The sequence below is a fragment of the Aedes albopictus genome, chromosome 2 (assembly GCF_035046485.1).
Source record: "Aedes albopictus strain Foshan chromosome 2, AalbF5, whole genome shotgun sequence".
Classification (NCBI taxonomy): Eukaryota; Metazoa; Arthropoda; class Insecta; order Diptera; family Culicidae; genus Aedes; species Aedes albopictus.
This window is the reverse complement of record NC_085137.1, coordinates 135,964,930-135,987,769: the sequence shown is the minus strand read 5'-3', so window position 1 is coordinate 135,987,769 and position 22,840 is coordinate 135,964,930. Positions and strand designations below refer to the sequence as shown.

Sequence of the window (22,840 nt, the reverse complement as noted above, 5' to 3'; positions counted from 1 at the left end):
AATATTTGATTGAACTCTGTTTTAAAGTTCAACATAAGTTCTTTTTGAACCTTTTTTCGACTTTAATGTCGTTTTGAAGAGAAGTCAAAAGCTTGTACATGTACTTCCAAGTTCATAAACAATACAAGAGTAACTTTTTGGAGAATTAAGTTCAACGAAACCGGAATTGAACCGAACTTGAACTTCTGAGTTCGTTCTTCAAGTGGAATCCGAACTTTTGGTTGCTTGGGTAGTTTATGAAAACAACCACTGTAACTTTACTGGACTTTCTGGACATGATAGATTACAAATCGTAGTTTTGTATAATGAAAGAAGTTACCGTTACACCCGCAGACCTTAGGATCTAAACCCAAGAACAGTTTGGATGACCTAGGATATCTCGACTGATCTGATATTGTCTATTAACCTTTTAGAAGACTTACTGGCCATGATAGATTACAAATCGTAGCTTTGTATAATGCAAGAAGTTACCGTTATCCCCGCAGATTTTAGGATCTACACTCAAGAACAGTTTGGATGACCTAGGAGATTCTGCCTGATCTGATAACCTCTATAAACTTTTCAGAAGACTTACTGGACATGATAGATCACAAATCGTAGCTTTGTATAATGAAAGAAGTTACCGTTACACCCGTAGTCTTCAGGATGTAAACTCAAGAACAGTTTGGATGACCTAGGATATCCAGACTCATCTGATATTGTCTATTAACCTTTCAGAAGACTTACTGGACATGATAGATTACAAATCGTAGCTTTGTACAGTCGAAATTCCATGAGTCGATGTTCCTTGACTCGATATCGACTCATGCAGGTAAATTTTTCCATACTGAAAAATAATTTCTGGGTTACTATGATGGTCCCCTCAAAAAGTTAAGTAGTTTCAAAGGCGTTTCAAGGCGTTCCAGAAGGTTTCAGAGAGATTTTCTGGGGCTTTAGAAACCCTCAGGTGTGTTTCACGAAGGTTTCATGGGCGTTTCAGAGGCGTTACAAAGCGTTTAAAGGTGTTTCAATGCGTTTCAGGGCGTTTCATGGCCTTTCAGGAGGTTTCAGTAGGTTTAAGGGTGCCTTCAGAGGGTCACAGGTTAATTTGACGGAGATTCCATATGGGTTTTAGAGGCGTTTCAAAGCGTTTCAATGCGTTTCAGGGCGTTTTAATGTGTTTCAGGGCGTTTCAGGAAGTATACGGGGGGCTTAGGGGGCTTCAGAGGCTCACAGGTGATTTTCACGGAGGTTTCATGGGTGTCCGGCCATTTGGCCGAATGCCGTTTGGCCGAATGCCGTTTGGCCGAATGCCGTTTGGCCGAATGCCGTTTGGCCGAATGCCGTTTGGCCGAATGCCGTTTGGCCGAATGCCGTTTGGCCGAATGCTGTTTGGCCGAACGCCATTTGGCCGAATGCCATTTGGCCGAAAGGGTCGTTTGGTCAAATGCCGTTTGGCCGAATTATTATCAAAAGTATTTGGAGGCGCGGGCAAACTCTGGATAACATTCTAGCTGCCAATATGATCATCAGAAAAATTTCCTTCTTTTAATCATAGGCTATTCTTTCATGTTTTACCATCAAGATGTTAGTTGGCGTTGAAACTGGGAATATTTTCGTCAGAGTTTTGATTATAGGATTCGACTGGATGACTGTTGATTTTTCCTAGAGAATTTCGGCTTGCAGTCTGATAAATTGCGTTGATTAATTATTTATTATCGCCGACGTTTCGGTCCGGCTATTAGACCATCTTCAGGACTCGATGCGCTAATCAACAAGTTACACAATTTCGGGGATCCCTAGCGCGCGCACGATCGGAACGAATGGCCCAAACGTGTACCAGATGACGTGACCCTTTTCAACCCGACAGTTTTAAACTTGTGTAATTGTGTAACTTGTTGATTAGCGCATCGAGCCCTGAAGATGGTCCAATAGCCGGACCGAAACGTCGGCGATGATAAACAATTAATCAACGCAATTTATCAGACTGCAAGCCGAAATTCTCTAGGAAAAATTTGTGTCAGAGATTTTACCTTCTTTGAATCAAAGGCTGTTCTTTCGTGTTATACTGATATAGGAAACAGTGGCAAGATCACTTAAGTTCATCATCCTTTTTCGGCCAAACGGCGTTCGGGGAAATGACCCTTTCGGCCAAATGGCGTTTGGCAAAACGGCATTCGGCCAAATGGCGTTCGGCCAAATGACCCAAAACCGTTTCATGAGGGCTTAAGAGACGTTTCAAAGCGTGTCAAGGCGTTTCAGGGCATTTCAAAAGGTTTCCGATAAATTTGAGGGGGCTTAAGAGGCTCGCTGGTGAAATTCACGGAGGTTCAGAGGCTTTTCAAAGCGTTTTAAGGCGGTTCTATGCGTTTCAGGTGGTTTCAGAGGGGTTTTAGGTGGCTTCAGAGGATCTTAGGTAAATATCACGGAGGTTTTCTAGGGATTTCAGAGGTGTTTAAAAGCGTTTCAAGGCGTTTCAATGCGTTTCAGCGCATTTCAGGAGGTTTCACAGGGGTTTTAGGGGGCTTTAGAGGCTCGCAGGTAAATTTCACAGAATTTTTAACCCGGGAGCGGTCGTGTGTCGTGTACTGAGTACACGCACCATGAAAAATGCACGCATTTGGTACACAGCGTGAGCGTGGTGTCGTTGCAGGTAGTCAAAGACGCGACTACTCGAGGATAAAATGGGTATTAGAGGCGTTTCAAAGCGTTTCAAGGTGTTTCAGGGCGTTTCAAGAGATTCACAGTTGAATTCCACGGAGGTGGAAGGCGTTTCAATGCGTTTTAGGGTGATTCAGGGCATTGTAGAAGGTTTAAAAGGGGCTCTAGGGGGCTTCAGAGGCTCTCAGGTGATTTTCACGGATGTTGTATTGGGGTTTTATAGACGTTTCAAAGCGTTTTAAGGCGTTTTGGGGCGTTTTAATTAGTTTCAGGGTATTTCAGGAGGTTTAAGGGGGGCTTGAGGGGGCTTCAGAGGATCTCAGGTGAATTTCACGAAGATTTTATAGGGATTTCAGAAGCGTTTCAAAAGGTTTCAGGGCGTTTAAAGGTGTTTCACGGGGGTTTTAGGGGACTCGTAGATCAGATGGCCTTAACTCCAGGGTGTTCTCGGATACTTCTATATAATCATAGAACCCACCACTTGATAGAACATAGATGCCTGGAGCTGTGTGAGTATAAACCTCATTCCTAATGCTCTTAGATACAATTAGTAGCCCTCGTAGATTCGATGACCTATATTCAAGGGAGTTCTTGGAGATCCTTAAAGATTCTTTGAACTCAATACTTGATAAATCATGGTTACCTGTGATTGTGCGATAACGAACTTTAGTCGTAAATCACTTAGAGACTACCAAATACGTTAGTATATCCGATGACCTATACTCAAGGAAGTTCTTGGAGATCCTCAAACTGACAACGAACTCACCATTTGACAGCACATAGTCGCATGTGGTTATACAAGCATGAATTTCATTCATTATAATCCAATAGATCATTGATTACGCTTGTAGATCCTTAACTCTAGGGAATTCTCGGTCATGCTATACAATCATAGAACCAACCACTTGATAGAACGTAGATGCCTGGGGCTTTGTGAGTGCAACCTCATTCTTAATGCTCTTAGATACAACTAGTAGCCCTCGTGAATTCGATAACCTTTACTCAAGAGAGTTCTTGGAGAACCTTAAAAAATCATTTTTAGATCCTATGACCTATCCGCAAGGAAGTTCTTGGAGATCCTCAAACAGGCAACGAACACACCACTTAACGACACATAGCAACGTGAGGCTGTGTAAGTATAAATTTCATTCATAATGCTTCATTTGATCGCTGATTACGCTTGTAGATCAGATGGCCTTAACTCCAGGGAGTTCTCGGATACTCTTAAACTTTCAACCCTTAAACACTCCGTTAATGTGCCTGAACTCTTGATTCTGCTCTTTTCCCGTAAACCAACTTTTTCTGTAATCTTGAGTACTCCAGCTGCACTGAACATAATCAAATTCCATTTAGGTAACGTTACCTAAATGGAGGGACCTAAATAGATTTTACCTAAATGGATCCTACCTAAATAGAGGTTTCAGTGTAGAGATTTTGGAGGCGTATAGAGCCCTAAGGGGCGTCTCCGAGGCGCTTCAAGAGGTTTCATGGGCGTTCCATGGGACTCGGGGTTGTCTCAGGAGGTTTCCTAGGGTTCCAGGGGATCTCAGGGGAGTTTCAGGGGGTCTCAGAGGGGTTCCAGGGAGAGTTCAAGCCGGTCTTAGAGGCGACACAGAGGGTTTCGAATGTTTTTTCAGTGGGTTTCAGGGGCGTTTAAGGGGGTATCAGGGGTGTTTCAAGGGGTCCCAGTGGGTTTCAGAGAGTACCGGGAGGTGAAACGGTCGTTCATGGGGTCTCTGGGACGTCTCAAGGGGTCTTCCGGGAGCTCCAGCGGGTTTCATGAACGTTCCAGTGGATTTCAGGAATCTCAGGGGAGTCTCAAGGGGCCTCACGGGCTGTTTAAGGGGTTCAAGAGGGTGTCAAAGGCGTTTCAAATTGAAAAGAGCTTCAAAAGAGAACAGGTCTTGCTTCTGGGAATTTGAGATGGGGCCTAGATTTGATCCAAGAAGATTTCCAAGAAGTTTCCAGAGACCCCAAGCGAATTCAGGGGCGTTTTAAGGGCTGTTCTGAGCATTTCAGGAGACTTTTAAATACGTTGATTTCAAAGCTGTTTCAGAAGAATAACGCAGGTTTCAGAGATGTTTCAACGGGCGTTAAGGTCAATTTTTGAGGAAAGGTCTGAAAAGCCTTTAAACGGCATTGCAACGGATTACAGGGGCGTTTCAAGGCATTTCAGAGGTTTAAGGATCTTTTTAAAGGCTTTCTAGGAGTTACAGAGGCATTTCTATTTTATTATGTTTATTTCAAGAGCGTTTCAATTGAAATTATAGAGGTTTCAGTGGTGTTTCGAGGCATTTCAGGAACGCTTCAAGGAGTTTCAAGGTTTTTTTCCGAAGAGGTCTCCGGAGTTTACGGGTGTTCGGGATATTTCCAAGGAATTACGGGGATGTAAAGGGCGTTTCAATAGTATGAAGCGTCCCAGAAAGCCCATGGAACCGCATGGAACCACATGAAACCTCGTGAAAGCCACTGAGACCCTCTGAGACCTTCAGATACCCTTTGAGACCCGCTGAAAGGATCTTGGAGCCTCCGGGAATCCCTCTAAAACCCACTGAGTCATTCATAAATGCCACTGAAAACCCTTAAAACGCCCCCTGAGACTTCCGGGTACCCCCTGGAACTTTCTAAACGCCCATGTAATTTCCTGAAGTTTTTGAGGGTCCCTTGACCTGTTTTTAATTTAAGCATCCCCAGCCCATAGCATGGAAAGAGATTCCAGTGTACCAGCGTTTGAACATGAGAAAATGTAATACACTAAAACTTTTCATAACGGCTTGGGCTGAGGTGAAAAATGCATATAGAAAAAACTTAATTCTATAGAAAATGTCCGGGGAGTCTGAGATGAGGTCAAGTTGGCTTCCAGAGGTTTGAGGGAATCCTAAAAGAAGGAGGTTCTAGAGATTTCCGGGTGGTTTCAGGGATATTCTGGGGAACTCTAGTCAGTGGAATGAGGGCTGAGGGTGCTTTCAAGAAATCTAAGGTGCACTCCAGGGTCTCCAGTTAGCCTAGTGGTTAAGGCTATGGATCGCCAATCCGGAGACAGTGGGTTCGATTCCCGTTCCGGTCGGGAAAATTTTCTCGATTCTCTGGGCATAGTGTATCATTGTACTTGCCTCACAATATACAAATTCATGCAATGGCAGGCAAAGACAGCCCTTCAATTAATAACTGTGGAAGTGCTCAAAGAACACTAAGTTGAAGCGAAGCAGGCCAAGTCCCAGTGGGGACGTAGAGCCACAATGAAGAAGAAGGTTTGAAAAGTCTAAAAAAATGACCACGTGGTTTATGGACAGCCCCTTATAGGGGGTGTTCGAGGGGTTTCGAGGGAGCTCAGGAGGTTTCAGAGACGTTTCAAAAAGGGTCAAAGAGAGTTCCGAAAAGGTTTCAAGGGTTAAAGGTTTACAAAGGCGACTCTTCTATGATATGTGTGCTGTATGGATCAGGCAGAACGATCCGTTGGAATTTCACGGGGTTTTAAGGAACTTTCCTGGGGCTTTTCCTGAGGGTCTCAAGGGGATTCATGTAGTTTTCAGGGATGTTTCAGGTAGTCTCAAGATACTTTAGGGAGATTTATGGGGTCGTAGGAGGGGTTCACGTTCGTTTTGAATTGTTTCAATGGGTTGAGAGACAGTTGCAGGTCGAGCTCGCTGGCATAGTGTACGCCTTAACGATTGGGGTTTTGACAAACCCAAATCCGGCAACTTTCTTCAGATATTCTGAAGGTTCCTAAAATACACTATATTTCAAAAATGGGGATTTGCTAAGGATGTAATACCCATGTAATCGTCCTGTTTGCTTCATAACTTTTGCAGTAGCATCTCATAGCTACGTGTGTAATTAAATGTATTCAAATGGGACTTGAAAAACAGTTTGAAAATGTTTTAGGGTAATAGGGTGATTTTAAGAAGGAGACAAGAATAAATTGATGGAGAAGTTATTGATAAAGGGAATACTACAAAAGATTTGGATGATATTAGTAATATGCAAACAAGTTAAGAATTGTACGGGAAAGCTTAAAAATGGTGGCTCGAAAGTTTCGTTCGTCACATTAGATTGATTCATCAGATTCCTAGATGAATAAGGGAGATAAGAAAGTAAATCACTGAAAATAGAAGAAACTAAAATTACGTTTCAAATCTACCCAAACCTACTCAGATAAAAATACGCTAGCAAATTACACCAAAATACTCAATTAACTAAATGTTCAACCCTCAACGTTATACTCAAGCCATACTGCAATTAATAACATACTGCGATTGATTCGGTTATTCCTCACTTGGAATCTTAGAAGAAAAAAACTTCAACATAAAATATATTGAGTCTTCAAAAATCAAGAGCCTAAAACGGAAAACTTTCAAAAACATCAAAAACCAAAAAATCTACAACACACTCCGGTTAGCCGAAGGTAGAAAGGCCAGAGGTAGCGACACGACACTACGTCCGCGGTCAGGGGGGCGGGGAGATTGATGCAGCAAAATACTACCAAGCACACGTGCACACCTTTTGGAGCCACCTGACCTTTCTTCACTTTCGACAACCATTTGGCACCGGCTTTGGAGCGGGGACTCTGCTGGCCCCGGTGGAGGTTCATCATCTGCACCAGCGACGGCCGTTTCTTCTTGACCAGTTTGGCCTGTGGTGGGGTTTTGGTTATTTGCAGGGCGGGGGTGGTGCAGCGTTCGGGTGTCGCGATTGATTGGTTGTAGTGAGTTGGAGTGTTGATTGGTTGGGATATTGCGATGAACGGGGTGAACAGAAGTAGAAAGGATATATCGATTAGTGATTGTAGAAAATGATGTTTTTGTTAGAGCGATAGGCAGAGGAAGTTAAGCAGATAGCGATTTCCAATATCGTGAGTATTATTTGGATTATCATTGGATGATGTTGGCTCACGATATATGAAAATCGGAAAGATTATGGTTTAAACAGATGCTGCAGTCACTGCACCGGGGAACTCAAAAACAAATAGTGTTTTCAAAAAAGTGAGATCCAAGCCTGTAAAAAATGTTTCTTATTTAGAGACAACAAACTGGTCCGAAACTTTCTTTACATACTTCAAATTATAGGTTCAGAAGAGTATTCGAAGAAAGATCGTTGTGCTAGGATTTGAAATGTTATGTGATAAGGTCGAAGAAAAAGTGTTTTCAAATATGTTGTTGGCCAAACAATGGAGAACATAAACTGCCGTCGGGACAGCTGTCGTAGTAAACAAGTTCTTCAAACATCGATTGCGATATGAACTCTGGAATCTCCAAAACCAAATCTAATTAATGACTGAAGCCTTGAATTGGCGTCATCATTGGTTTAAGGACACATTTTTCTAGTTGCTTTGAAGATTTCAGATTGCATGACCAATTCTAGACCAACATTACAAGAAGCCAATGGCTTGACGCACCGATATTATGCCCAGTTCTACTCAATCACAGACCAAGTTCACCATCAAAGAGAGTCTTCACTTTCTGTATATGTCATTTGTTTGTGAATTTGCTAACAATGATGGGCTTAATAGCAGTATTTCAATTCAAAGGCTCAACCTTTGTTGAGACTGAATGTTGGCTCAGAATTAGGCTAACAAATGTCACAGCCAATGTTTTTCTCAAGAACTGTTCAGTGGCCAATGTGTCCACTCATTATATTTCAAAAACATGATGGAATTCAGAATTTTACGTTACTTATTAGTAACCTATACAAAAATAAATAAATATTTTTGAGAATCGACATGGTATTTAAGAAACAGGATAAAATGTTATGCGGGAGGTATGTCATAGTTTTTGGGTGTTTTGCACGTACGGTTAACTGTTACTTCCATTCAACACATTTATTCGATATTCTGAAGGGCCCCGGTTCACAATGCCTCGGAGTTGGCCACTCACATTGTTCAACGTTGATCTCGATTACCAAAAAAATATGATAATCAGGATCTAGAGGAGATTGGTGCCTTCGCCATAGTTGTGCTAACAGTATTAGGACTAGCTGACAATCGAAACAAGTTTCGAAAAGTTACAGCTAGTTGATCATTTTTTGATAAGTGAAAATTTTGCCTTTCACGATCATTTTGTCTATCCCCTGTACGTATTCTAAAAACCAGAAGAATAAGAAGGGTGCCCTCTCCGGTAAAGTTCTCACTAATACGAGAGACTTTAGTTTGGAATGTATACTGTCAAAAAAGATCAAACTTGTGAACTTCAAAATACTGATTCGGTATAACAAGGTCTTCGGCATAGTTGCTCAGCAGGGTTCAGTTTTCTGGTAGTGAACACTTTGGTTTGAAATCCGTTCGCTAGGCAATGTTTAGTAAAGAGTGTCCCACATTACATAAGGATTTTTTTTTAACCCGGGAGCGGTCGCGCCGTGTACTGAGTACACGTACCATGAAAAAAGCACGTTTGTGATACACTACGTTAGCGCGGTGTCACTGAGAGTGGTCGAAGATGCGACTACTCGTGGGTTAAGCTTGGGAAGAAATAGTTTAGAGTGAATTGTCCACTTGTATTGTCCACAGTATTTAAATGTGAGTTTTTCGAAAATAAAAATCTGTGGCGTCATTCGCCATTCAGAAAACAACTCAGAATCATGCACTCAACGGCGAGTCGTACACTGAGGATACTGCAACTCCGAAAATCATACGAATCAACTATGATTTTTTGCCACAAGAATTTCTTGCGAAAATCATAGTTACGAACTATGATTTTGGATTTAAAGCGCCAACTATTATTGTCATACTGTTACTGTATAAATTTCATTACACTCACGTATGACAATCATACCGATAACGTATAAAACTAAAATTATGTCTTATGACTATCATACATATTTTTATGAAATATTTTGCACAAATTAAAAAAAAATCGCAACCTGGAATCGAACCAGGAACGTCAAGGTTGGCGAGTGCGTGCTTTACTCATTCGGTCATCGACGCTTCGGAAGTTGCAGTGGTTAGAAGCCAATAAATGGTTTTGTTGTTTTTTTAGCAATGATGTTTCATAACTCATCTTATGATTTTCATACGATGCTTCTTATGAGATTTTTCATACGACAAGTCTTATGGATTTCGCTTTTCAATGTTTTCATACATTACGAGAATATGAAATGATGAAAAAAATAAAAATAACTGATTCATAAGATGTGAACTATGAAAAACATACGAACAGTATCCTCAGTGTATGATTAAACGACAATACGATATTATGAGAATTGAACAGAAGTAGGAGTGTGGTAAGCAGTGCCTGCAAAATTCAGCCCAATGATGTTCAATCAGTGCGAAAACTAACACAAATACACGAACGCAGTCACCCACCAGAATGACGCCGAGAATAAACATGACAAAGAGAAAGTAAGACAATGAGAGCTACGCCTTGTAGTGTAATCAGCTGTAGCTGAAGTTCAGTTTTGATCTTCAGCGCGGGCTCGGTGAATATGAATTTGATTTTTTTTAAATTGGAAATGAATTTTTGTGATTTTAGACTATTTAAGGCACGCAATTGTCGATATTTTGTTCTAATTTTATTTAATATACTTGCCTTAGGTGAATGGTTTGCACCAGCAGCACTTTTTGCTTTTAAATCGTGCCTAAACCAAAAAATATCAATTGAAGATGAATAAGCTGACTTTGAATATCAGTGGGTGGTTGAAATTCAGCAGACAGCGAGGTAGTGAATTTTTCGTTGCTTGAACTTCAGAGAGTGGCACATGGGTTGTCGAGACGATAATCAAAACAAAAACAAATCTACGACGCAGCAGCCACTGGGCGTCGGTGCGGATAACTGTAATTTGACAAATTAACACACTGGTGGTAAGAATGAATCTTCTATTGGTAATCAGTGTCAGAAGAGTGCAGTAATAGAGTTTAAACAAAATCACAAATCTCCGGTCAGGGATGTGGCCAAAACTTTGAATCTGTCCAATTCTTTCGTTCAGAGAGAGAAGGACCGAGAGCGACCGCATACGTACAACATGCAGAAGGAACTAAATAGTGACGAATGGCAAACTACGGGGGCAATGTCACGGGCACGGAAATCATACAGCCCAAACCACGACGTCAAGATCATCATAGGGAATCTAAACGCTCAGGTAGACCAGGAGGAGGAATTTAGACCGACGATTGGAAAGTTCAGCGCCCACCAGCTGACGAACGAAAATGGCCTACGCCTCATCGATTTCGCCGCCTCCAAGAACATGGCCATTCGTAGCACCTTCTTCCAGCACAGCCTCCCGTATCGTTACACCTGGAGATCACCACAACAAACGGAATCGCAAATCGCCCACGTTCTGATTGATGGACGGCACTTCTCCGACATTATCGACGTCAGGACCTATCGTGGCGCTAATATCGACTCTGATCACTACCTGGTGATGGTTAAACTGCGCCCAAAACTCTCCGTTACTAACAATGTACATTACCGGCGGCCACCCCGGTACGATCTAGAGCGACTGAAGCAACCGAATGTCGCCACCGCATACGCGCAGAATCTCGCGGCAGCGTTGCCGGACGAGGGTGTGCTCGATGTGGCCCCTCTAGAGGACTGCTGGAGTACAGTCAAAGCAACCATCAATAACGCAGCCGAGAGCACTATCGGGTACGTAGAACAGAGTCGACGAAACGATTGTTTCGATGAGGAGCGCAGAGCGGTTCTGGAGGAGAAGGATGCAGCGCGGGCGGTAATGCTGCAGCATGGAACCCGACAGAATGTGGAGCGATACAGACAGAAGCGGAAGCAGCAGACCCGTCTCTTCCGGGAGAAAAAGGCGCCGCCTGGAAGAAGCGGATTGCGAGGAAATGGAACTGTTGTGCCGTTCACAAGAAATACGTAAGTTCTACCAGAAGCTCAACGCATCCCGCAAAGGCTACGTGCCGCAAGCCGAAATCTGCAGGGATAAGGACGGGAGCCTCCTGACGGGCAAACGTGAGGTGATCAAAAGGTGGAAGCAGCACTTCGACGAGCACCTGAATGGCGAAGAGAATGTAGGCACGGAGGACCAAGGCAGCGGAAGAAATGACTATGTTGGTGCAGCAGAGGACGGGAACGAACCAACTCCCACGCTGAGGGAAGTTAAGGTCAAGGATGCCATCCATCAGCTCAAAAACAACAAAGCGGCTGGTAAGGACGGTATCGCAGCAGAACTCATCAAGATGGGGCCGGAAAAGTTATCCACCTGTCTGCACCAGTTAGTAGTCAAGATCTGGGAAACCGAACAGCTACCGGAGGAGTGGAAGGAAGGGATAATCTGTCCCATCCACAAGAAAGGTGACAAGTTAATGTGTGAGAACTTTCAAGCGATCACCATTTTGAATGCCGCCTACAAAGTGCTACCCCAGATCATCTTCCGTCGTCTTTCGCCTAAAATAAATGAGTTCGTGGGAAGCTACCAAGCCGGTTTCATCGACGGCCGGTCGACAACGGACCAGATCTTCACCGTACGGCAAATCCTCCAGAAATGCCGTGTATACCAGGTCCCAACGCATCACCTGTTCATCGACTTCAAAGCGGCGAACGACAGTATCGACCGCACAGAGCTATGGAAAATTATGGACGAGAACAGCTTTCCCGGGAAGCTGACGAGACTGATAAGAGCAACGATGGACGATGTGCAGAACAGCGTAAGGATTTCGGGTGAACTATCTAGTTCATTCGAATCTCGACGGGGACTACGACAAGGTGATGGACTTTCCTGCCTACTATTCAACATCGCCTTGGAAGGTGTTATGCGATGAGCCGGGCTCAACAGCCGGGGTACGATCTTCACGAAATCCAGCCAATAAGTCTGTTTTGCGGATGGCATGGATATTATTGCTAGAACATTTGGAACGGTGGCAGAACAGTACACCCACCTGAAACGTGAAGAAGCAATGGTCGGACTGGTGGTGAATGCGGCTAAGACAAAGTACATGCTAGTAGGTGGGACTGAGCGAGACAGGACAAGCCTTGGCAGCAATGTTACGATAGACGGGGATACTTTCGAGGTGATAGAAGAATTCGTCTATCTCGGTTCCTTGCTAACGGCTGACAATAACGTGAGCCGTGAAATACGAAGGCGCATCATCAGTGGAAGTCGTGCCTACTATGGGCTCCAGAAGAAACTGCGGTCAAAAAAGATTTACCCCCGCACCATATGTACCATGTACAAGACGTTAATAAGACCGGTGGTTCTCTACGGACACGAGACATGGACGATGCTCGAGGAGGACCTGCAAGCACTCGGAGTTTTCGAGCGACGGGTGCTAAGGACGATCTTCGGCGGCGTACAGGAGAACGGTGTGTGGCGGAGAAGGATGAACCACGAGCTCGCTGCACTTTACGGCGAACCCAGCATCCAGAAGGTGGCCATAGCCGGAAGGATACGATGGGCAGGGCATGTTGCAAGAATGCCGGACAACAACCCTGCAAAGTTGGTGTTTGTTAACCATCCGGTTGGTACAAGAAGGCGTGGAGCGCAGAGCACGATGGGCGGACCAGGTGGAGCGTGATCTGGCGAGTGTTGGGCGTGACCGACGTTGGAGAGCTGCAGCTGCAAATCGAGTATTATGGCGGCAAATTGTTGTTTCAGTATTATCATGAATTTGATGTTAACTTAATAAATGAAAAATGAACGATGAAGGCGACTTGCTCCGCAAGAGCTCCTCTCCTCAATAAGGCAGCTTCACTCTTACAACCTCGTCATGGTGCTGGTTGTCCCTGATACTTGCTAGGGGAAGGACACACAGCGGGAATAACACTAAACTATATTCACACCCCACAGAAACATCTATCAGCTTCAATGACCATCACTGATTTTATCGTGCTTGCAGATTAAGTCTTCTTCTGATCGGCATGAAATTCCTGTTAGTCACCATCAACGAAGAATTGATAAACGACATCCTGCCAAGCAGTTGACACCACATTATCGTGATTTAAATTCGAAAAGATCACGGTTGTGTGGAAGTACCTAGAATACATGGTATGGAATCCCGATCGAGAATGGAACATGAGATAAACAGATTTTTTTTGTCACTTCAGGTACGGAAAGTCCTATATCAGCCGAATAATTTGCCAAAAGCGGCTTTTAAGCAGCTCTAAATGAGGATATAGTGCCTATAAGCTCTGGAAATCATGCTCTATATTCGACAATGGAGCCGATTAAATGCCATTTTTACGGCTTGTTGATTACTTGGGTAGAGAACCACTTTTCACTGGAAGATCAAACTGAGCCCACTGAAATGGCAGGATTTGCAATTTCGAAGAGACTGGGTTGTTTTATCAACACTGCAGAAGGGTAAGTACCTATAGACATTCCCATGGGCAGTGTCGTCAGATATGTCCAACTAAACTACATTGTTTGGCATATTCAAAAACAAAAACAGTGGAGCACTGTAATCGTAAATTGTCGGATTCTGAAGCATCTACTTACTTAGTATAATATCACGGACAACCGCACATGCGACATACGCCCTATCGAAGTCCTGTGAACAACATTATTTTATTCCTGAAGGACGCAATCACGCGACTCGCACATCTTTGTCCATGTAGATTTTAGAATTTATTCGGGGTGAAGCTCTTAAGGACACTACACCACAGATGAATCCTATTTTAAATCGACATCTCGGATGGCCTTTCACCGTAGTGATTCGAAGGGGCGTCAGTTTATCAACTACACTGAAGTTTTGAACATTTTTAACCACACCAGGAAACCAGTTTCTCTTGTTTTGGGTGGTGGGTAGACCAAGCGCTAGTGTGTGCTCTTGCTCGTTCACCTTGGATCGAGTGTGGCTCACTCTTACGCGTGCTTCGCTCTCGCGCGCTCTCCCGTGTTTTCACCCAGCAGCTACCGAATCCGCACCATGGTGTCACTGGGTCTCGTAACTCTCCGGTGTTTCACCGCAGTGCACACTCTGGCGCAACAACCTCACTGGAGCGCGCGCTGTGGTTATTTTTTACACATTCACCGGAGAGAATTTTAAAGCACTCTCACCACACTGTTTTATGGTCCAGTGCTCAGGGAGACAAGATATATATATTTTTGGCCATCATATTCGCCTTGACGGAGGCTCTCTGAGAGAATTGCGCTTGCGTGAAAACAATTTTTTTTAACATGGGAAAGGATAGGAGCTGCATTTTCAAATGCTTCTAATTCTTTATAGATTTTTTTTCAAGCAAAACGTTCCTTATGTTATCGAATGAGATTTTGATACGCTATATTATAGACATAACATTGTAATTTAAAAACTTTTGTCTTAAACCAGTTATAATGTAGCTAATTGAAAGTATATTGCAAAACCTTAACACTTTTTTCAATCAGAAGTCCCTAAAATATTTTAGAAGCATTTGAAAATGCAGCTCCTATCCTTTCCCATGTTAAAAAAAAAATGGTTTCACGCACAGCGCAATTCTCTCAGAGAGCCTCCGTCAAGGCGAATTGCACGCATCCGAATCTCAGAGGTGGATCCACATATAAGCAGAGATGGCATGGATACACTGATAAACAGCTCTGCGTACACATCTTCAATAAAATGTGCGCCGCTCTGTTTTGCTACGAATGTGGACCGGCAACAAACACACACCGCTCAGCCATAAAACTTTGCGCGAGAGTGCGAATGTGTAAGTTGCCCCGCCAGCTGCGCGAGACGTCTCTGAGCTCAAACTTCTTCTGCGTGAGCTTCGCTCATTTCTAGGAATGTGCTACACATCTGCGCTGTCTGAGCTGCAAGTTGTAGGCTCTCGGCAGTACAGAGTAGCGCAGCGCTGCGATGTGAGCTGTGTGTCGGACTGTACTTTCTCTTGCTTTCCTGCGCTCATCGACGCGTCGTGCGCGATGCGACAACGATGCCGAGCGCGTGCAGTCAGACCACGCAGAAGATAATTCTTTACACGCACTCTTTCTCATCATGCAGGCTGTGTGTAATGTGTATTTTTTTATCTTCTCACTTAGCGCTCTGAGGTGTATGCCATCTCTGCATATAAGAGACAGCCTCCTGTTTTTTTTTTGTTTTTATTTATGTGTATTTTAACTTATGCTAATTCTACACTAGCCTCCTGTTGAGATGAACAGCAAAAGTGGTGTATTTTCTATTTCTCTTTGCTACATTGAGGATATGGACATCTCTGATTGTAATCACAAACTCTGATGGCAAACCAGCTCAAACAACGGATATTTCTAAGGAACAATGACACCTTTAAGACAGCGTGACTAGCCTGCGGTTCGCTCATCGTTGGGTTTAAAACCGAAACTTGCGCGGATGAGGCTTGGAATGAAAGCACACCACAGGAACCCTACTTTGAGCATGGACAGAACCAACAACATTGAACATGAATCTGCAACAAAAACGGATCTCGATGGAGTCCGGCGTACTTCATTTCTTTATAACTCGTTATCGCCGTGATTTTTTCAAGTTTATGGCAAAATTTGAACTAAATCCATCAATAAACAAAAAAGTTTTACATATACAAACCGGAAAAAAAATCTAGAGAACCGGGGGCTACTTTGGACACTCCTAATACTAACACAATTTAGCAATCAAATGAACAGCTTTTCATAAATTTTCAATATTATATCGATAATTTGTTATTGAAGCAAATAATATGCATAATAAATATTTTTGATTCTCAGAAATCAGCCAATGCCTTTTAAAACAGTGCATTTCCGTTAGAGGTTTCCGTGTGAGGTTATTTTTTTTATTCTTCAATCACTTAACCGAATTTACAGCTCTTTTGTTCATCTGCTTATGAAGCAAACGTGTGACCAATTTCGCCACGGGCCCCGGCGTTGTGAGATTAATATTATGAGTTTTTTATAAGTATAACAAAACTGCATTTAAACTTGCAGAGATATTTAGAAATTCCCTTTCTACCAATACTTAAGTACGATTTTAATTCATATATGCGGGTCAGATGGTTCTGCGCTACCTAATGTATTATCAGGGATGCCATGTATCAGAGACATGTATACAGATTTATCTGTATTATACAGATTTTTGAACATCTGTACAGATTGCGTTTATATGAAGTACAGATTTTTGATTTGTATAGGATACAGATTTTTCACCCGAATTTTTTTACGAGTGACATAGAATATCATCTGGCATCGTTGGGTATTACAGACAGCTTTAAAAGGGCCATTCATTATTTATTCAGATGAAACGGCCATTTATATTTTATAACGATAAAAACATTCGATTGTATATGCTAAGTTGATACATCTTGCATGAATTGATTGACCCTTTAAAATTTATGAACTGTAAAATTCGAATTCGATGTTTTTTCTCGTCCTGACAATCGATAAGGGCTCTGATTGAAAAACAATTTAGGTCAAATGAAATAAAAGGAGAAAATGTTTTATAATGGTCCCAAAGACATCGAACTGATTTGAATCTAAACTGTTGAATTTTCGACGGCTAACATTTCAAGTAATCCTGTATGACAAATATAGTATTGCTTTTTGATTTAACACAAAACTCTAAGTCTATTAGAATTATTGGAAATACTTCCTGGAAATGCTGAACATTTACGCACACTGCATCTCACCTCCTTACCTCACGGCGGAACACAACATCCAACTTACCCGCAGTTTTTCCACTATCCACACGAACCACGTAGTAATCAGGTTCATCGGCGACGGGGCCGTCGAAGTTCGATGCATATTCCGGATCAGCTTCGACAGACCATACTTCCACTCGATGTCGGATTGAGCCTGGCGCGTTCAATGGGGCGCGTGCGCACGCACATAATAACACAGTAACGCACAGAAGACGCAGAATACGAAAACGAGAAAAGAACAAGCAAAAATTGCTGAAGCATTAAAGCGACTAAGCATTTGAAGAAAAAAACAGTTATCATGGAGGATGGTGAAGGTAACATGAACAACGGGAACATAAAACAGAACATAATACAGTGAAATATAGCAATTTATTTGGTCATATAACGCACACCCACCAGGCCACTGACGGGTCGGAACAGACTCTAGGCCGCTCTGATGGGACCGATGATCCGGCAACGGTTTCAGCAGGGGCCATTCATCGGGAGTCATTCAAACCCGTCATTGATCCCTCTTCGGATTAGACTGTTGAAGGATTAGACATTTAAAGTCGGAGAATAAAAGCAAAGGTTGTGACTGTGTGTGAGAATATCGAGAACACTGAGAGATGGGTAGAAGCCCGAAAGATGGGTGTGCGCCCTTACCAGAATAAACTACAAACTTGGTTTTTCCAATGGATCTAAAGAAACATCTTGGGGGTTGTGCAAGGTAGGGTGTCCATTGTCCAACTACATACGTTGGTTGTTCGAAAGATTACAGTGTTCAAACCTTAATTAAGAGAACATAAATGTATGTATAACACTATTTTCAATTAAGTCGACATTCTTATTATATAATTATCATTCATAAAAGCTGGAGCCAATGCTTAAAATGCCATTTCCACCTATCGAAATTCTACCACCTACAGCTCATTCTAAAAGCTGAACATGAGAATATGGTATATGAAAAACTTGTGCGTCTAGACTAGATCTACAAGAAAGTCACAGAAAAACGTCCTTTTTCGAATATTTAAAGTAAATGTCACGGACTACCTTCAAAAAATGCCGATTCATATTCACCATGAATATCAATTGACATTTTTCGGAGGTAGTGCGTGGTCCGTGATATTTACCTTAAATATGTATTCGGAAAACAGTGGTTTTCCGTGACTTTCTTGTAGAACTAATCTAGCCGCACAAGTTTTTCATATACCATATTCTCATGTTCACCTTCTAGAATGAGCTGTAGGTGGTAGAATTTAGATACGTCGAAATGACATCTCAAGCACTAGCTGGAGCACTTTACATTAGAGTAAGTCAATATAATAACTTATTATTTGGTCAGAGTGGATATTTGGAACATTATTTTTTATGAGGGTTTTATTGGCAACATTTTAACTGAATCTTAGTATTAAACACGCAAACACGCATTTTTTTTTTGAATACCCGATACGGATAAAAGTGAACCACTACGATGGCGACAACTGGTACACTTAGCCTATTTTCTCTTTAAAACTTAACCTCTTTTTTATTTTCATTTTCATCAATTCAATATCATTAATACCGTTGCTACACCTATCACTGGCTAAGAGAAAATAAATTCCGCCATAAAGACAATTAGCAAACCACATTTTCGCAAGATATGTATGAATAATGTTATAATACAGGTCGGATTCGATTATCCGGAGTCGGGTTTTGAAGCTACTCGAATCAAGATCTGAAAACGGATTGCTGTAGAAAGCTGAAATTTTGACTGAATCCTAAACACATTTGATTCGTCAAAATGTCTGAATTTAAATTTTCTTCTGCAATCTGTCTCTGAGATATTTATTCGGGAAGCTTCAAGACCCGACATCGGATAATCGAGTCCAACCTGTACTAATACTTAATAAAACATGTTAGTAAGGTATTAGAATGAGGATGACACGTTTAAAGAGTGGAATTGATCGATGTTGCTTAAATTTTATACTAAGCGATTCTTTTCGTTCGTTTGTCTTTCAGCAATTTATATTTAGATGTTTTGTTTGTTGGACATGTGTCATGTCGAAGAATTATTCAAAGAACTCCTTTGTTGGATTATAAAAAAGAAAACAAATACGTGAAAAGAAGACGGCATTCATTCCAAAAAATGCGACGAATTCCTAATGTAGATTTGGGAAATATTTGACATAATTCTAAAATCGGTTTCTCAAAAAATCCCTAAAATTTGCATGTTTAAATTGATCTAGATGGACATGAAGGGAATGCATGGTGACATACTTAATAAACTACAATTAGAAATTCTTGAACAGCTCTAGAGAATATATTTTTTTTATTGTGTCTTGACCAAGCTCAAGGAATTAAAATCCTCCTTTAAGATGTATTTTAAGAATCCCGAAAGCCTTTTGAATACTGCCGTTAAAAAATAAAAAAAAAATAAAAAAAAATTACTGCTAACATTTAGGGTAATTTGGCAATTATTGCAAGGCTAAAAATTTTCCAATTGTTACACACTCCATAAGAATAACATGAAGTGTGCAACAATAGGCGAGTTTTTAGCCGTGCAACAATTGGAAAATTACCCAATATTCATTTTGGAGAAATTCGGTTAAAGTATGAAGAGCATTATTGATATGTATCTTGTATAATTCCAAAAAGAAATTATTATAAAAAAGAAGAGGGGAGAAATGCTAAGACAAATTTTTCAAAATATGTCTGTTTTTTTTTTCCTAAATTGATTTTTTGAGTCAAGCAATTCCTGGGAAAAAATTGTTAAAAATTTCTTGTATTGGCATTTTGTTCCTCAAGAAAACCATGACAGGATTTCAAAGAAATCTTAAGAGTCTAGATACATCATGAAGGAAATTTATACATAATTTGTTAATAACGCTATTTTACAGCATTTTCGAACTCGGTAAGCTGATGTTCATTTTCAGAGTAGAACCATGCCCTGAGCTCGAATTAACACCAAGTGGAAACAAAAGTAGAGCGGAGTTTTTTTCTGTCTTTCTACACATGGCTGACGATTTGAAATCGATTGTGGTTCTGTTTTTTTTTAGGAAAGAAGCTCCCTTCATGCATCTCATACTCCATTGCCAATGCACCGATTGAGCAAAAATAATTACTGTAATTCGCTAGCTTCTTATTATTCAACAACAAGTTATGAAGGATTTTTTTTATTTTTGAAAAAAAAACACCAAATCTTACGATTTTTTGAAAGATTTGCTATAACTTAAGGAAGTTGTCCAATACTCATCTAAAGCTCGACTTGCAACACTGTATCGTAAATATTGTGATCACATGCTCGAAACACATAATATGTATCTTCCTATTCATGCGAAATGATTGAAAATTGGTTGACTGCAGACAAGATAACTGGTTTATGATAAATTCAATATTTTAAAACCATTTTCAGGTGATACTTAAACCTGCTCTTCTTCAAACTTTTCGAAGCACGGACTCAAAATCAGCACATAGTTACGTGCTGATCAAAAATGTTAATCGTTGATAGAGGTTAACGACTTTCGTTTTATACTGTAAAGAAGTGTAATTGACTGAAGAATTTCCTACAATATTGTATGAAAAACAAAACAAAATTTCGTAGAGCCCTGAAAAATCCTAGTTTCTAGAAAATTCACAAAACACACCCGAATAAACCGAAAAGTTGAGAAAAAAATCAAAAAGTAGTATTCAAATAAAAAAAAATAAGTCAATGCTCTCAAAATATCTCTTGAACAGAAAAAAAAACAAAAATCCAAGAAACGCTTTACGTTACTTCCAAAAAATCTTGTATTTCCTGAGCTATAAGTGTTTTAGTTTTCTCAAAGACTGCAAAGTCTACTTTTGATAAACCTCAACAAGTGAAAAAAAAAAAACAATAGATAAAAATCCTGAAGGCCTCCTCTTAGAAACAAAGGAAAACAAAAAAGTGATTTTAGCTATCCTCGACGAAGTTAGTAAAATATTTGCAAATGGACAAACTTCAGAAGAAAAGACTATATCAATTCCTCTAATTGAAATTTATGACAGAGTACAGAGAAGAACTCTGCAACCCTTGCAAAAATATCAGAGGATATTCTCGAAGAATGCTTCATAGTATTCACTTTGACATCGATTGAGGAGATTGAACTATTATTTTTTTGCCAGACTTTTCGGTCCGTGTGGGACCTTCCCAATAGTTCAATGAAAAATGTCCCAAATGAGCCACCAAAACTCTGCAAAACCAATACTTTTGAGATATCTCTTCAAATTGAAAAAAAAAACCTTAGAATTTCTAAGATTGCTTAACTTTGTGAAACTTCTGCAGTAAGTACCCCTGAGTGTAGAATTAGCATAAGTTAAAATACACAAAAATAAAAACCGAAAAAAGAAGTAAGTCCCCATTTGCATTTATTCAAGTAAGTTATGAACCATTTCTGATCAAATTGTGTGAGTTATTTTGGTACTAAATTAAAAATGAAACTTTTTATATACCCAGAATATTTTTTCCAAAAAATATCCTGATAAAAAATCTGTGATGGATTTCTTAACGTATTCCAAGAAGTTTCCGCAAAAATCTGATATCTTAAAAAGTAACTGTCGACTTTTTGTAAGATTCGTTGTGGATATTTGTTGAGCAAACATCAACTTTTGATAATGCCAATGACAAGTGACTCAGAAACACATTAAAAAGCTCCTAAACCTAAATCTGAACAATTAAAAAAAACAGAAAAAAATATCAAATAAAAAAAACTGTAACGGCCTCAATTTTTTTTTTATCGGAAAAATCCTGTTTGAGTTTAAGAAGATTTACTTTGTTTTATTTTTGTTGCCTGGGAAAATTTCACCAAAAAAAAATTAGGAAAAAAAAAGGAAAACAGTTACGCTTACACAAATTTTGATTTTCTCTTATGTCTCCACCCCCTCGGAAAATGACGGTCGGAGTTCAACATTTTTTTTATTTTTTTTTCGTGAATAAAATTTAACATTTAGAGGGGGGACAAAAATTAATTATTGAAGAAATTTGAAAAAAATTTAAAGTGAAATTATAGTCGCCGAGTAAATTTCTTAACAAATCCGATGAGTTTGATGATTTTGCCTAATTGTTTGGGTAATTTTTCATAAAATACTTCTACTATTTATCATCCCCCCCCTTGACCAATCAACGATCAAAGTGACAAAAGAAGAAACTGAGATTCGTTCCGGCCTTAACAGGCAAGATGATACTTGTAGAAACTTATGATGGTATGCATGAAGTAATTCAAAACAAATAAAGAAATTATAGAGAAAACTTTTTATGGATTTTATTGAAACAAAATACATACCAAATTTAGGTAAAAAATTACAAAAACAACCCTCAATTGATTTTGTTGTGCAAATCAATTTACATTACAATGAAAGCAATGAAATTCATCTGTTTTTTTTAAATCAATATAAAAATTTCTAAAATGGCTCATATTATATAAATTCCTGTTGGTGGGTCGCCAAATTCTATTTGAATCAAAAGTGGGTCGCAAGCTGGAAAAGTTTGAGAACCCCTAGTTTAAGGCATACATAGGCAACGACAATATCTGCAAAAGCATGCTAAAAGATTTGAAATTCAAACAGTTGAAAAATTATAAAACCTAAAGTTAAATCTTTCAGTAAAAAAGAAGAATAAAATTGAAAAAATAAACATATTTTCCAGATAGGTATTAAAAATTTCTTTCTACAAGTTTATTTGAATATCAATTGGAGGAGATTTAGGCAAAAAGATAGAA

General features: G+C 40.4%; 1 protein-coding gene across 8 annotated transcripts in view; it reads right to left on the bottom strand.

Annotated features, from left to right (window-relative positions):
* The window catches only part of LOC109417642 (serine/threonine-protein phosphatase 6 regulatory ankyrin repeat subunit A), a 252,487-nt gene that overhangs the window by 2,587 nt on the left and 227,060 nt on the right, over positions 1–22,840 (bottom strand). For 4 of the 8 annotated variants that reach the window (XM_029853477.2, XM_062850493.1, XM_062850496.1 and 1 more), the window contains 2 exons: positions 17,173–17,301; positions 7,141–7,273 (listed from right to left, as the gene is read on the bottom strand). In XM_029853477.2, the coding sequence (XP_029709337.1) occupies positions 7,141–7,273; positions 17,173–17,301 (262 nt within the window). The remainder of the gene's footprint in view (positions 1–7,140; positions 7,274–17,172; positions 17,302–22,840) is intronic. The other 4 variants (XM_062850497.1, XM_029853479.2, XM_062850492.1 and 1 more) reach the window with 2 other exon arrangements.